Source organism: Triticum aestivum, chromosome 4A, assembly GCF_018294505.1.
Source record: "Triticum aestivum cultivar Chinese Spring chromosome 4A, IWGSC CS RefSeq v2.1, whole genome shotgun sequence".
Taxonomy (NCBI): Eukaryota; Viridiplantae; Streptophyta; class Magnoliopsida; order Poales; family Poaceae; genus Triticum; species Triticum aestivum.
The window spans coordinates 641,726,848-641,744,137 of NC_057803.1; the positions used below are offsets into that span (position 1 = coordinate 641,726,848).

The following is a 17,290-nucleotide window of genomic DNA, read 5'->3' on the forward strand; positions in this document are numbered from 1 at the left end:
TGAATATCCTTGATAGTCCCTTATTTTTCTTTGGAGGAAGCATTACATATTGTGTTCATATTTTTTTTCATCGAGCAGAGTCACTCCATATGGTTTGTAGACTGGAAAGAAGTATTTTATTGTGGCAAGAAATTCTCAACTACTACAAAGCACACACCAGGAATTTATTAATTTTTATTCTAATGGATCAAGGGTATGTTTTGTGATCTGGAAAAGGAAAACTGGTGGAAAGTGGGAGCACAATATTTTATGGATAATGGTGGAATAATTGGCAATTATACTGGAATATAATCTTGACACCAAAGGAAACTACAAGTGGAACTCCTAACACTAACATGCTTAAGATAAGTGGGAGGAATTAGCTTGGAATATCATGTCTGGATAATTGTTATGTGTTGTTGGAGGAAGCTACTCTATTTTTTTTATTAGAGGAATAACTAAAGTCTCTTAAAGGAGGCTTACATTTTTCATGAGTGTCAACTATGGGTGGAACAAATGCGGGAAGAAACTCAAGGAGGAAGAATACAGAGTGGGAACTTATTATCTCACGAAACAACCGCAAGCCCATTGCTCGTAAGTTTTCTTCCCAAATTTACAAGGAATTTTGTTGAATGGAATATTGTAATGTCACTGTTGTTATTCAAATTTTACACAATGGAAAACATATTTTGTGGAAACTCTTTCTCTGGAATTTAGGGAAAGAGGAAATAAGGCAGGGTTTTCTAATTCAATATATTAATGATGGTCTTATAACAAGCTTACATCAATGGAATAACATATCACATGGTTTCTAAATGAAGCAAAGCGGTCATCTGCAAATGTAAGTGTAAAGTATTTTGCATTATTTGTATATGCTAACACTGTTCTTGTTGTTTGCAATGACAAATTCACATTGATGGAAGTGAAAGCTTGGTTAACTTTTAACTTTCAAATGAAAGGCATATTTGAAACATCCAATTTTTGGAGTGGAAATACATAGGAAGTGTTTTGATACATTTTTCTATGGAAAATTGAAAACATGTTGAAATACCTTGATAAGGGGAATCATACTCAGTGAGGAATTATCTTCGAACTCCTGGAAAAAAAGGGATACTAAATGGTATTGGAATTTGTATATATTTTCATAATACTATCAACCTTAGCTACCGGAATCTATTGTCGCATTCAAGCGATGGAAGGAAATATGTGTCGTTAAGGGAATCCACACATCATATATGATCGTGGAATGTGCATCACAACTTGTCACTTATTTTGAAGTTTATGGTTAAAAGTAAACACAATTGAGGAAGATATATTGTATAGACAAGGTGTCAAATGATTAAACTCAGGTACGTATATTTCATTTATTGTATAATAATACTAATACGGTGCAGGTTCACTGACAATAGTCAGGAGTTCTTTTCAAAACATGTTTGCACATGGAACTTCATTTATTGATTAATATGTTTCAGCCAAGTGGGAGATGTTGGATATTTATGTGGCTTTCAACATTTATTCAAGGTGATTATTATTTATTTAAATCAACTTGGAATTATTCATATTATTGATGTTTGTGATGGGGAATAACCGATACGGAATTTCACTCGAGGAAGTAATATTCGAGGTGCCGAGGACGACTGTGATGGAATACCATAGAGGAATTAATAGGGATCGACTCTATTGGAATTTATATGTAAGTACGCATTTTTACGGGACATCACAGGGTGGAAGAGCTGGGTTTGTTTTGCAGGACCGGCTCTGCAGACTGTTGACCCACATGATTAATATTGGAAGTTGATCTCACATATACAATCTAATCATGGCACATGACTCACACATGTGTGCTAGGGACGTATATTTAGACTCAGAAAACTGGCATGTTTGATCGTGGTTGGTAACATTGCCCAGGAGTTGTACGGATCTTTCCGGAAACAGGTGGAATAATAAAACGCCTGGAAGTGGAGTCTATAAATAGGTCCCTATCCTCTAGCCTGAATATGCATTGTGAGCGGCACCACGGAAAAGGCAGAGGAATTAGAGGGTAGACCGCATAGCCCACAATTTCCTAACATACCAGGCATCCCTGCCGTCGAACACTGAGCACGCCGCCGGCCCAGCCATAGCCCAGCGCCCCCGCTCGATCGGACGTCTCGCGCCAGCCATGGTGCACGATGGGGGAGAAGAGGCTCCCGCCGCTGCCACCACCGGCCGGGCTTCGTCCGACGGCGTCGCTGGGTGGCGGCGAGGAGGAAGGGAAGAGGAGAGGGGGTCAGGGTTGGGCGGCTAGGGTTCCCCCCGGTCATTCGCGAGAGCCACGCAGGAGGGGAGGGGGGAGCGTGTCTAATTTTCAGGTAGAGACTGGCGGAAGGCAAGAGACGGAAGAAGATATTCAACATCGTGTTAAGCAGAGCCACACCTCTTAATTGCATTGTTCCTCCGCCAAGTGTGTGCAAGATATATAGTCAGAAACACAGGCTGACTGAATATGATGTGATCTACATAAACTCTGAACCCAAGCTACAAACTGATACTACTAGATATCCACTTTAAGATCCTGTCATTTGTACTGATGCTTATGGACCAGTCGAACAGTACAATACAATCGAATGAACAAAAAAAAATCACAAGTCCACGTCCGCGTCAAGCATTCTAGTAATTTCTAACTGATCCGAGTTTTTACATACAGCTCAAATTCAATCAAGATAACTAACATGCTTAGTGCATAACCATGGTGTCGAAGCAATTGACGCCGTCGAAGGCAAGCTCGAAAGCAGCGCGCCTTTCGGAAGTCGGCTTGCCAGAGAAGAAACCCTGCTCCTTCTCAGCGTCTGGCTTGTTAGCCACCGCCGGCTCGGTCGCATCGCCGCCACGAGAGACCAGCCTTTTGACCGTGCCGGCGGTGAGCACCGATGTGCCATAGCCGTCTAGCGGCGCCTCACAGAAGACGAGCGTCGTGAAGAACCTCTCCATCGCCATGGATCTCTGACGGATGCTTTGATCAAGCAGTCTGGTACGAACGATTCATTGCTGCTGCTCGTCAAACGAAGGAAGGGATTCTTGTTTGTTTGGTGATCGAGTGGGAAGTTGGGGTTGGGGATTTTACAGGGTCGCATGGTCTTCGGTTCAAACTCGGAAGGTGAGTAAGCACGAGCCGGAGTTCTAGAGGATTGCGACCGTGCCGTGTGGAGTTAGATGGCGCGTGCGGACCAGGATACCCGGGTTTGACCTAATCATATCGGTAGGGCGACGTGAGGTTGAGAAGCATATCACCGTTGGATTAGATTTTCCTTTGCTGTTGTATACTGATTTTTCAGTAAGACCATATTTCCACAGCTTTGAATTTTGTGGTGTTAGAAGATTCGGACTTGAACCTCCAAGGGGGTAGGTGCGACGGAATCCGTTAGTGTCTAATCAGTCGATCATCCTATGGCTCAGAGCGAACGACGCGAAGTCCATGGAACGGCTCAGATCCGTGGATCCATCGATCATCCTATGGCTCAGAGCTGCATGGAGGGTCTGTGCCTGCACCAGGATCGAATTTCCCCCCACCAGCGATTATAGCATCAATAATATGCTTAATTGTTGTGCATCAGGTTGCAGAATTGTCGCACGCTAGCATGCTGCCGCCCACCCACTTCGCCTGCATCGCCCTCAATTAACCAAACATAGCCAACAACCGAAACCTGACGTGGCGACGCTGTGCTCTAGCCTCCCGTCGACCTTCCGCAGACCGGTGAAAGGATCAGCCAGCATCATCCACAATCCAAATAAGCCTTTTCTCAAAGAAGAAAAAGAGAAAAAACAGCGAGGGTGGAACTCATTTTTCTAGGCTTCATAATTTTTCAATCTTCTTCTATTTTTATGTGTAATTTGCATTGATGTCTGTTGGTATTTGCCAAATTCATTTTCAGTGCTACTTGCTCATGTATATACATTGACTTCTATGTGCTGGATAGCCTATACTAGAGGTTAGGTAAAACACTTCTATTCAGTACAATAAACCTCTTCTGTGGATGAATACACAAATAGGTGTGAACATTGGGTTTCTTTGGTTAAAAGAGATCACCCTCCTTTTCTACAGGACGATTTCCACATGAGTTGTTTCCTTGGAGGTCTAAATTATTATACTCCCTTCATTCCTAATTGTAGTGCGCCCTTTGTTGAGCTGCAATACCAATGCATGCGCTGGCGCATGTCCTTTGGACCATTATACCCCTCCACCAACTCTGTCCAGACCCATGTGCAAAGGGCTCCCGCATGCAGAGGAGGCTGTTTCACGCCCATGTCCAGCCACAGGGCTGTCTTTGTCCAAACAAGCAAGTGGGCACTACCATTCAGAATATGGGCAAAAAACTTGCACACATCATAAAGTGAGGTGAAACGAGGGAGTATCAAACTGATATTTGTGGATAGTCTTGAATATACGGTTGTGCATGTATATTGGGTATCTCGGCCCACCTCCTAGTCTTTGTATAGTTGATATCGAGGCCCACTATGTACTCCATATATACGTGCGTTATGCACCGATCAATACATCGAGTTGCATTGCCAAAACTTTCTTCTCTAACAGATAGAAAGCAACAAGAACTATGGAAACATACTACTCACTCCGTTTCAAAATACTTGTTGTGCTTTTTTTTTAGGGAACTTGTCATGATTTTAGTTCAAGCACTACGACAAGTACTTTGAAATGGAGGGAGTAGCATGCAAAATTTTATGTATGCAAAAGCAGCAGCTGCTAGAGTACTGGCTCTTCGAACACACTTAGACACACACCTTATTCGCATATTGCAGCAACACCTGAACATGCACGTCGTATCCAACAAAACATTGACAGAAACAAGCCACTAGATAGTCTTAATACTCTAGAGAACCAATAGCAGACAACATAGATGCAATCTTGGAAAGTCTTCTCATATTCTGCAAGAGTTTGAAGAGGAAACTGACACACCTGCTGAAGAACTGCTGTAGTTGCTAGAGAGCAACTATATCACACATCCTCTAACAGGCTAACACTCCAGATAAAAAGCAGCCTGCACACCACTGTTTTGAGCATTCAGTTCATGCATTAGAAGGCACACTTGGCCCTTCTTATCATGTAGTACAATTAACAAAATATGGTACACAATCACAACCCTTGTATCATACAAATATAGAATATAATGCAAACAAACTAATAAAACAGTGTAATGCAAACGAATCCCCATGAGAGAATGAATTCCTATTAATAGTATGGTGCCTTGATGATATACAAAGAATGCAAAAGCTAACTTCGCCAGAACAAAAAATGCATCTGCGGTTGCAAAATCATTGTCATCTAGAAATTATTCCATAACAATAATTATTCCGTATTGCATAAATAGAGACATGAATTGAAGCTTTGATCACGAGAGGTCCAAGGATAGTGTCTCGTGATGAACGTTTTAGTGTCCAAGCATGTTTCCATAATTAGCGGACATACAAGGACGCCGCAGCCACAGAGCGCATGATACTGGAGATGCGTCATCCATGCATTCTCTCGACCGCATCTACACATCGTACTCAAATAATCTCAGGATGATAGTCAACCTTCCTCGGATCCTCTCGCTGTTTGCACCAATCCATGGCTGCATGTGGTTTTGCCTCCCTGCCTGCGAATCTTGATTGGAAGTCCAAACCACATTACCTTGGACAGGCACTACCTCCTGTGGCATTTGAGGCATCATCATCTTCTTGGAGCATGCGGGATATCATGGATGGAAAGCGGCAGGTTGGCCGGCTGCCGCTTGTGGATGGAGCCAAGGAAAGCATCAGGGTTTCTTTCTTGTTTCTTAGGAGATGGCATCCAAGCTGAACCACTGGCCCTGCAGTTACTATCGGTATACTGACAAAATGAGTGACATTAAAAACAGTAAAATTTAGTCACCTAGTGCCTCCCACAGCGATCACAACTCCTCGGTCGTAGTATAGAAACACCAATAATAGTTCAAATTTACTACGGCTACTAGAGTAATAATGATGGTCCTAGTATTTATATGCAGACATTATATATATGCGGACGGCAAGTCGTTAGGTGGACTGCTTACTTTGTACTAACTACTAACTAATGTGCTATTGCAATCATTCACCAAAGCTTCAAATTTATAATTTGGACGGCTCTTGATGTACTAACTATCAAGTAAATAACTCTGCTGCGGCTCGATCAACAGAAAGAAAGCAAGCCAAACTAGGTAGCGAGCTAGGGGCTGGCAGGTTCACGCAGCATGGGTGGCGTAGCAGGCGCCAAGAAGGCGGCGGTCATGTCAGTGTTCATGCACGCGGATGCCATGGACATGGCGCTGATGGCGGTGGGCCTGGTGGGCGCCATCGGCGATGGCTTATCGACACCGGTGAAGCTGCTCATCACCGGCTTCATCATCAACGACCTCGGCAACAGCGGCCCGGAACACCTCCAGGAGTTGAGCTCCAAGATGGACGAGGTACGCATAAACAAATTCTACACACCTGTGCCCATTGTTAAACCGTAGCAGCTTTGACCAGTAATGAACAGAATGCGAGGAACCTTGTCTTCTTGGCGTTGGGCAGCTGGGTCATGGCGTTCCTAGGTGAGTGACAGAGTGTGAGTGTGAGACTGAGAATATTTCATTTTATTTGGATGCTGGCGGAGCAAAATCAGTAATCAGTAACTATACTATACATGTGAATGTGATGTGTAACTATACTATACATGTGAATGTGATGCTGCGCGTGCCCTTGGCGAAGATTGAGTTACGGACTTACAGACTTACAGACTTCAAGATTGAGTTAGTTGTTATCCACATTCTGTTTCTGTGCAACATTGCAAAGCAAAGGGCGGGCTGTTCTTTTGACAAATGGTAAGCGTGGGATATAAAATAAGGGCTTCTATTCTCCGCCTCTAATTTTGTTCTATCCTCACTATTACTAGTGGTTGGGGCGCCATCCTCTGGCGCCGCTTAAAAAGAAATTGTGCGCATATTTTCATTTAAGAAAAAAAATACATAGAGTCTTCGTCTTCGCTTAAAAGTCATCTCGAAAAAAAAATCCTCACTGTCATCTAAAAAAGAAGTAAAGAAATTTGAACACTGCTATACAAACGACAATAAGTAGACGATTTATGAACGACAAGCCATTGAAGCCGTCCATGCATGGCAAAAGCTGTTTGCAAACCGCTGGATAGACCATCGTGCAAGGGTCGTTCACCACATATGTTGTGTGCACAGCAGTTTCGAAAAAAATTACCACCGTAACCTATCAGCGAGTGCCATTTTGCATAACCCTTCATTTAAAAAATACCAGAGTTCCTCACCTCCATCTAAAAAGAAAAATACATTTAAAAAGTAATCCACACCTTCATCTAAAAAATTTCTCATCACAGCCAACCAACTTGCGCCACATGTCATAGCTGGTTGGCCGCCCTTCACACGTATCATCTAAAAAAATTTCAAAAAATTTATCACTGCGGTCAACCAGCTTGCGCTACGTGTCATAGCTGGTTGGCCGCCCTTCACGCGTAGCTTAATGGGTTTAATTCTCTTCCTCTTATACTACTTATTTTCAGGCGGATGAAAAAGGGTTTCCCCCGCTTTACAAAGAAAGCAACCAACCGAAACTTGCCGGTACATACCCACACACAACACACCACACATGCCCAAGGCTGGATACAAAGATGCTGAAAATAGCATAACGACCCCACCAAAATCCTAGCAGCAAGCATATGATGAAAATGCTAAGCACTACTACAAAGTCATCGGGACCCTAACTGTGCGCGCGCCACCACGAATAGGAGACGCCGTGTAAGACGAACAACAAGCTCCAAGGCAGCACCTTGAGGAAGGGAACGACACCATCGCGTCATCACCACCCAATCCAAGGAATAGGGTTTCCTGCGAAGCACCCGACGACAAATGAGATGCCACAACGGCCCCTTCAAGAAGGGGACGATGTCAGAACGCCGCCGCCGTCGGCCTGGCAATGCAGAGCGGGTTTTCACCCCGGCCAACACTCACCGTCACCGGATTGGGTTACGGACAACCGCAACGCCAGCATTGAACGACCCCACCCCAGTCAACATGCCGCCCACACGGCCATGGTGACCGGACAGCGCCCGAGCCACGTGCATCGCCCATGAGCACCCCGTCTACCACCAACCGGGCCGCCGCCACGGCATCCGAGCCCCACCCTCATCCAGGGCACACTAACCTGATGCAGCCGATCGGAACTGAGCAGAAGACCCCCTTCCACCCCAAAGCCAACACCTTGGCAGGGTCAATGACCTTGGCGGCTGGATCTGGGCTAGGCGAACTCCGGCGGCCACCCGAAGCAACCGCCAGATGCAACGGAGGGGGCACCGTGCCCCCTGCCCGGAGTCCCCCGCCACCTCCAGCTGGCCTCACGCGCACCCACACTACACCATGGAGCCACCTCGGCCAGACGAGCCCGTCGCTGAATCCATAGAAGAGGGAGGGAGCTCACCCCTGAGGCAGACAAACAACCGCGGGAGAGACCCGCCGTTGCCACGTGCAGACCGAATGACCACCGTGGCTGCAGCAGCGGCGCTGTAGACTACCCCACAAAGAGACTATGACGGACCTCTGCCAACGCCCCACGCCGCCCACCGCCATCCAGGAGCCGGATCCGGGTGGATTTGGCGTGACGCGCACCAGCATGCCACCGCCCAAATCATGATCTCCCACTGCCGCCACATTGCAGACGTGCCCTCCACTCGCCGGGGCATCCCTACCATGTTGGATATTTATGTGGCTTTCAACATTTATTCAAGGTGATTATTATTTATTTAAATCAACTTGGAATTATTCATATTATTGATGTTTGTGATGGGGAATAACCGATACGGAATTTCACTCGAGGAAGTAATATTCGAGGTGCCGAGGACGACTGTGATGGAATACCATAGAGGAATTAATAGGGATCGACTCTATTGGAATTTATATGTAAGTACGTATTTTTCCGGGACATCACAGGGTGGAAGAGCTGGGTTTGTTTTGCAGGACCGGCTCTGCAGACTGTTGACCCACATGATTAATATTGGAAGTTGATCTCACATATACAATCTAATCATGGCACATGACTCACACATGTGTGCTAGGGACGTATATTTACCCAGAAAACTGGCATGTTTGATCGTGGTTGGTAACATTGCCCAGGAGTCGTACGGATCTTTCCGGAAACAGGTGGAATAATAAAACGCCTGGAAGTGGAGTCTATAAATAGGTCCCTACCCTCTAGCCTGAATATGCATTGTGAGCGGCACCACGGAAAAGGCAGAGGAATTAGAGGGTAGACCGCATATCCCATAATTTCCTAACATTGGCATCATGAGCAAGGTTCGGTTGCGGTCACCCTAACCCTAATCACCGGCCAAATCCACGCCATCGCCGATCCGTTCCGCTGCTAACTCTGCCTGTATCGCCGTTGGTAGCTTCTGATTCCACTGCAACTCTGTCATCGTCCACCGCAAGCCTCTCGCCGCCGTTTTTTCCACGCTCGTCCGGTAGCGCGCTGATGTGCCGCTGGATCAGCCGATGCGCTGTATTGCGCCCCATGAAAGCACGCACCAATTCGGCCAAGATTTCACCCGATCTGGAAACTAGTACTTTAATCCTGTCTTATGGGGAACACTACATCGAGAAGGAAGACTAGTAGTAGGCCTTTGGTGAGGGTTTGGTTCGATTGAGGAGTTCCAGTACTAGTACTTGCTATCATTCAAGTTCGAAAGAGTGGAGTAGGAACAGATTCATACATCCGTGCGATCGAAAACATGGCAGGAATTGCTGCACAAAATTGTTTGCTGATTCGTCTTAGATTGGATCTGGGATTGAAGATATACTCCTGAGTCTCCCGTCATCAGGAATTCAATATTAAACTCTGTCCACGTGTGCAGATTGTTTTTCCTCTGTGTACGGATCGAGGAACAACAGGAAAGATGACAACTTGTTTAGCTGCTCCGGTTGGATGTGTACATGTTTATACATGGATCAAGGACGGAGGAAATCAAGTATACATGTGCCTGCTCCGGTCGAATCTGCTCCAGAATCAATCGGGTTCTACGTACTACAAGGAATCAATCAGGTTAGCTTCTAACTACGTGTACGTCATTGCCGGCGCCTTGCTTCGGAATTGAGCCCACGAACGAAGCCCGTCGACGAATATCCACACGCGTCAAAGTTGGCGCGTTGCCCCTCGTCGAACTCGCGCGGAACAGGCGCCTTGTGTGGAACGAGCTAGCTGCTCGGGGAAGACGAAAACTGCAGGGCTTGCCCACGCCTACTGCTACAGTTTTTGGCATGGGGAACGAGGAAAGCTGTCTGTCGCTGCTATTGTTACTACTTGCACGACCAGTGGTCAATTTGACGAATTGAGCAAGCTCATAATTCACAGGGTACTTTCCATCTGGCCTGTTTGGCTCTTTTCCCCTAAGGAAGCGAGGAATTAATTCTTGGCATACAAATCCAGACGTCAAGTTCTACAAGTTGATCGCAGAGGAAATATATGTATATATTTAAATGTATGTCATGGCTATTCTAAACTCTATGCCAAATTGATTGGAATAATCAATTTTTTTTCACCCTGAGTGGTCATTTAATATGCAATATGGAATATTATCTGCTCTATGGAGGAAGATAGAAACTCTTTGAGGGAAGGATATGATCAAATATTATTGGTTGCACCTCGAAGAGGAAGGTATAATATTTTATCAATGCAATTGGCAAAGAGGAAGGTATGTCTATAATTTGTATGCATGGATTTTTTTTTATTTTACCACTATTTTTCAAAATAGTCGTGTTGTGCATTCTGGTTATCGTTTACAATGATATAGTGTTTCACTTCCATGCAAACAATTCCAAGGAAATGCTAAAGTTAATAAACCTGGAATTGGAAATTATGCCCTCAAACTCTGTTGTGGAGGAAAATTAATCTTGATGGATACACTATTATACTAACCTTGCATGAGAAAGAATTCAAAAAATGTCTATTATGACAATCACTTATTTATGGAGGAAGATGGGAACCACTCCATGGAAACTTAAGGAATACAATAGCAATTTTATTGGCATGCTAACAGTACCAAAGAAAATAATATATATTGTGTGTTTTGTCATTAATTACTGCCAAATCTTATACAATTTGGAATTGGAAAATTTTCCATGAAACTCCCTGGTGAAGGAAAAGTAATATTGTTATAGAACACTCTATATGCAACTTCAGTGCGAAGGGATTTAACTTATGGTTCTATCTTGGAACACATTATTTATGAAATACTATTTGGAAAAGGAAGAGTGGAAATATTGCTCAAGGATAAAACTAGTGCATTACGGAATTTCACACAATGGTCTATTCTTTCTTGATGGTCCATTGGAAGTTAGCAACCCAAATTGTTATTTGGGGAAACTCATAGAGAGGAATGCTGATAATGGGAACACATGCTTGGAATATTTTTGTCATGGACGACTTTGTAACATATCATGGAACCAAATTGAATGGCTTGAATGGCTTACTGATTCTATAATTCAAAACTTTAGTGGGAGGAATTTGGTTTTATGAAGCACATATATAATGTGTATTTGACTTGCACGCCTTTTCTTAAGGTGGAAGGAGATAAAAAGTTTCACATCATTTTTATTATACATACAGTATCTCTTTGGATACTCCCACCAGAGGTCAGATCATTTATTTTATCTCATTCATCTTTGACTCTTGACCGCACTTGGTATGTTATGTTTATCTTTCAAATACAAGTCTAATACCGAAGTGGAAAATCTGTTGATTAAAGGATTTCAAAGGTTTAACAACTGATTGGTGGGGGATTATACTTCAGGAAATATATCATATGGATACGTAACAAGCATGGAACTTCATTCACCACTGTATTGTACCTTATACTTCAAAATTTAATGGACGAATTGAATATATCTTTAATACTCCCTTATACTTCATAATTGAAAGGAGGAATTGAATATCCTTGATAGTCCCTTATTTTTCTTTGGAGGAAGCATTACATATTGTGTTCATATTTTTTTTCATCGAGCAGAGTCACTCCATATGGTTTGTAGACTGGAAAGAAGTATTTTATTGTGGCAAGAAATTCTCAACTACTACAAAGCACACACCAGGAATTTATTAATTTTTATTCTAATGGATCAAGGGTATGTTTTGTGATCTGGAAAAGGAAAACTGGTGGAAAGTGGGAGCACAATATTTTATGGATAATGGTGGAATAATTGGCAATTATACTGGAATATAATCTTGACACCAAAGGAAACTACAAGTGGAACTCCTAACACTAACATGCTTAAGATAAGTGGGAGGAATTAGCTTGGAATATCATGTCTGGATAATTGTTATGTGTTGTTGGAGGAAGCTACTCTATTTTTTTTATTAGAGGAATAACTAAAGTCTCTTAAAGGAGGCTTACATTTTTCATGAGTGTCAACTATGGGTGGAACAAATGCGGGAAGAAACTCAAGGAGGAAGAATACAGAGTGGGAACTTATTATCTCACGAAACAACCGCAAGCCCATTGCTCGTAAGTTTTCTTCCCAAATTTACAAGGAATTTTGTTGAATGGAATATTGTAATGTCACTGTTGTTATTCAAATTTTACACAATGGAAAACATATTTTGTGGAAACTCTTTCTCTGGAATTTAGGGAAAGAGGAAATAAGGCAGGGTTTTCTAATTCAATATATTAATGATGGTCTTATAACAAGCTTACATCAATGGAATAACATATCACATGGTTTCTAAATGAAGCAAAGCGGTCATCTGCAAATGTAAGTGTAAAGTATTTTGCATTATTTGTATATGCTAACACTGTTCTTGTTGTTTGCAATGACAAATTCACATTGATGGAAGTGAAAGCTTGGTTAACTTTTAACTTTCAAATGAAAGGCATATTTGAAACATCCAATTTTTGGAGTGGAAATACATAGGAAGTGTTTTGATACATTTTTCTATGGAAAATTGAAAACATGTTGAAATACCTTGATAAGGGGAATCATACTCAGTGAGGAATTATCTTCGAACTCCTGGAAAAAAAGGGATACTAAATGGTATTGGAATTTGTATATATTTTCATAATACTATCAACCTTAGCTACCGGAATCTATTGTCGCATTCAAGCGATGGAAGGAAATATGTGTCGTTAAGGGAATCCACACATCATATATGATCGTGGAATGTGCATCACAACTTGTCACTTATTTTGAAGTTTATGGTTAAAAGTAAACACAATTGAGGAAGATATATTGTATAGACAAGGTGTCAAATGATTAAACTCAGGTACGTATATTTCATTTATTGTATAATAATACTAATACGGTGCAGGTTCACTGACAATAGTCAGGAGTTCTTTTCAAAACATGTTTGCACATGGAACTTCATTTATTGATTAATATGTTTCAGCCAAGTGGGAGATGTTGGATATTTATGTGGCTTTCAACATTTATTCAAGGTGATTATTATTTATTTAAATCAACTTGGAATTATTCATATTATTGATGTTTGTGATGGGGAATAACCGATACGGAATTTCACTCGAGGAAGTAATATTCGAGGTGCCGAGGACGACTGTGATGGAATACCATAGAGGAATTAATAGGGATCGACTCTATTGGAATTTATATGTAAGTACGCATTTTTACGGGACATCACAGGGTGGAAGAGCTGGGTTTGTTTTGCAGGACCGGCTCTGCAGACTGTTGACCCACATGATTAATATTGGAAGTTGATCTCACATATACAATCTAATCATGGCACATGACTCACACATGTGTGCTAGGGACGTATATTTAGACTCAGAAAACTGGCATGTTTGATCGTGGTTGGTAACATTGCCCAGGAGTTGTACGGATCTTTCCGGAAACAGGTGGAATAATAAAACGCCTGGAAGTGGAGTCTATAAATAGGTCCCTATCCTCTAGCCTCAATATGCATTGTGAGCGGCACCACGGAAAAGGCAGAGGAATTAGAGGGTAGACCGCATAGCCCACAATTTCCTAACATACCAGGCATCCCTGCCGTCGAACACTGAGCACGCCGCCGGCCCAGCCATAGCCCAGCGCCCCCGCTCGATCGGACGTCTCGCGCCAGCCATGGTGCACGATGGGGGAGAAGAGGCTCCCGCCGCTGCCACCACCGGCCGGGCTTCGTCCGACGGCGTCGCTGGGTGGCGGCGAGGAGGAAGGGAAGAGGAGAGGGGGTCAGGGTTGGGCGGCTAGGGTTCCCCCCGGTCATTCGCGAGAGCCACGCAGGAGGGGAGGGGGGAGCGTGTCTAATTTTCAGGTAGAGACTGGCGGAAGGCAAGAGACGGAAGAAGATATTCAACATCGTGTTAAGCAGAGCCACACCTCTTAATTGCATTGTTCCTCCGCCAAGTGTGTGCAAGATATATAGTCAGAAACACAGGCTGACTGAATATGATGTGATCTACATAAACTCTGAACCCAAGCTACAAACTGATACTACTAGATATCCACTTTAAGATCCTGTCATTTGTACTGATGCTTATGGACCAGTCGAACAGTACAATACAATCGAATGAACAAAAAAAAATCACAAGTCCACGTCCGCGTCAAGCATTCTAGTAATTTCTAACTGATCCGAGTTTTTACATACAGCTCAAATTCAATCAAGATAACTAACATGCTTAGTGCATAACCATGGTGTCGAAGCAATTGACGCCGTCGAAGGCAAGCTCGAAAGCAGCGCGCCTTTCGGAAGTCGGCTTGCCAGAGAAGAAACCCTGCTCCTTCTCAGCGTCTGGCTTGTTAGCCACCGCCGGCTCGGTCGCATCGCCGCCACGAGAGACCAGCCTTTTGACCGTGCCGGCGGTGAGCACCGATGTGCCATAGCCGTCTAGCGGCGCCTCACAGAAGACGAGCGTCGTGAAGAACCTCTCCATCGCCATGGATCTCTGACGGATGCTTTGATCAAGCAGTCTGGTACGAACGATTCATTGCTGCTGCTCGTCAAACGAAGGAAGGGATTCTTGTTTGTTTGGTGATCGAGTGGGAAGTTGGGGTTGGGGATTTTACAGGGTCGCATGGTCTTCGGTTCAAACTCGGAAGGTGAGTAAGCACGAGCCGGAGTTCTAGAGGATTGCGACCGTGCCGTGTGGAGTTAGATGGCGCGTGCGGACCAGGATACCCGGGTTTGACCTAATCATATCGGTAGGGCGACGTGAGGTTGAGAAGCATATCACCGTTGGATTAGATTTTCCTTTGCTGTTGTATACTGATTTTTCAGTAAGACCATATTTCCACAGCTTTGAATTTTGTGGTGTTAGAAGATTCGGACTTGAACCTCCAAGGGGGTAGGTGCGACGGAATCCGTTAGTGTCTAATCAGTCGATCATCCTATGGCTCAGAGCGAACGACGCGAAGTCCATGGAACGGCTCAGATCCGTGGATCCATCGATCATCCTATGGCTCAGAGCTGCATGGAGGGTCTGTGCCTGCACCAGGATCGAATTTCCCCCCACCAGCGATTATAGCATCAATAATATGCTTAATTGTTGTGCATCAGGTTGCAGAATTGTCGCACGCTAGCATGCTGCCGCCCACCCACTTCGCCTGCATCGCCCTCAATTAACCAAACATAGCCAACAACCGAAACCTGACGTGGCGACGCTGTGCTCTAGCCTCCCGTCGACCTTCCGCAGACCGGTGAAAGGATCAGCCAGCATCATCCACAATCCAAATAAGCCTTTTCTCAAAGAAGAAAAAGAGAAAAAACAGCGAGGGTGGAACTCATTTTTCTAGGCTTCATAATTTTTCAATCTTCTTCTATTTTTATGTGTAATTTGCATTGATGTCTGTTGGTATTTGCCAAATTCATTTTCAGTGCTACTTGCTCATGTATATACATTGACTTCTATGTGCTGGATAGCCTATACTAGAGGTTAGGTAAAACACTTCTATTCAGTACAATAAACCTCTTCTGTGGATGAATACACAAATAGGTGTGAACATTGGGTTTCTTTGGTTAAAAGAGATCACCCTCCTTTTCTACAGGACGATTTCCACATGAGTTGTTTCCTTGGAGGTCTAAATTATTATACTCCCTTCATTCCTAATTGTAGTGCGCCCTTTGTTGAGCTGCAATACCAATGCATGCGCTGGCGCATGTCCTTTGGACCATTATACCCCTCCACCAACTCTGTCCAGACCCATGTGCAAAGGGCTCCCGCATGCAGAGGAGGCTGTTTCACGCCCATGTCCAGCCACAGGGCTGTCTTTGTCCAAACAAGCAAGTGGGCACTACCATTCAGAATATGGGCAAAAAACTTGCACACATCATAAAGTGAGGTGAAACGAGGGAGTATCAAACTGATATTTGTGGATAGTCTTGAATATACGGTTGTGCATGTATATTGGGTATCTCGGCCCACCTCCTAGTCTTTGTATAGTTGATATCGAGGCCCACTATGTACTCCATATATACGTGCGTTATGCACCGATCAATACATCGAGTTGCATTGCCAAAACTTTCTTCTCTAACAGATAGAAAGCAACAAGAACTATGGAAACATACTACTCACTCCGTTTCAAAATACTTGTTGTGCTTTTTTTTTAGGGAACTTGTCATGATTTTAGTTCAAGCACTACGACAAGTACTTTGAAATGGAGGGAGTAGCATGCAAAATTTTATGTATGCAAAAGCAGCAGCTGCTAGAGTACTGGCTCTTCGAACACACTTAGACACACACCTTATTCGCATATTGCAGCAACACCTGAACATGCACGTCGTATCCAACAAAACATTGACAGAAACAAGCCACTAGATAGTCTTAATACTCTAGAGAACCAATAGCAGACAACATAGATGCAATCTTGGAAAGTCTTCTCATATTCTGCAAGAGTTTGAAGAGGAAACTGACACACCTGCTGAAGAACTGCTGTAGTTGCTAGAGAGCAACTATATCACACATCCTCTAACAGGCTAACACTCCAGATAAAAAGCAGCCTGCACACCACTGTTTTGAGCATTCAGTTCATGCATTAGAAGGCACACTTGGCCCTTCTTATCATGTAGTACAATTAACAAAATATGGTACACAATCACAACCCTTGTATCATACAAATATAGAATATAATGCAAACAAACTAATAAAACAGTGTAATGCAAACGAATCCCCATGAGAGAATGAATTCCTATTAATAGTATGGTGCCTTGATGATATACAAAGAATGCAAAAGCTAACTTCGCCAGAACAAAAAATGCATCTGCGGTTGCAAAATCATTGTCATCTAGAAATTATTCCATAACAATAATTATTCCGTATTGCATAAAT

The 17,290-nt window shown here is 43.5% G+C and overlaps 2 protein-coding genes across 2 annotated transcripts; both read right to left on the reverse strand.

The window, feature by feature from the left end:
• Positions 1-1,473: 1,473 nt before the first annotated feature.
• LOC123082850 (uncharacterized) lies at positions 1,474-3,517 on the reverse strand. Its single transcript, XM_044505084.1, has one exon. The coding sequence runs from the start codon at positions 2,953-2,955 to the stop codon at positions 2,695-2,697; it is 261 nt and encodes an 86-aa protein (XP_044361019.1). The 5' UTR covers positions 2,956-3,517; the 3' UTR covers positions 1,474-2,694.
• A 10,428-nt stretch (positions 3,518-13,945) lies between these two features.
• Positions 13,946-15,467, reverse strand: LOC123082851 (uncharacterized). Its single transcript, XM_044505085.1, has one exon. It carries the CDS (start codon positions 14,903-14,905, stop codon positions 14,645-14,647), a length of 261 nt encoding a protein of 86 aa, XP_044361020.1. The 5' UTR covers positions 14,906-15,467; the 3' UTR covers positions 13,946-14,644.
• Positions 15,468-17,290: the final 1,823 nt, after the last annotated feature.

Bases quoted from the DNA above. Each gene is read 5' to 3' on its own strand.
- LOC123082850 (XM_044505084.1), bottom strand. From the start codon at position 2,955: ATGGCGATGGAGAGGTTCTTCACGACGCTCGTCTTCTGTGAGGCGCCG.
- LOC123082851 (XM_044505085.1), bottom strand. From the start codon at position 14,905: ATGGCGATGGAGAGGTTCTTCACGACGCTCGTCTTCTGTGAGGCGCCG.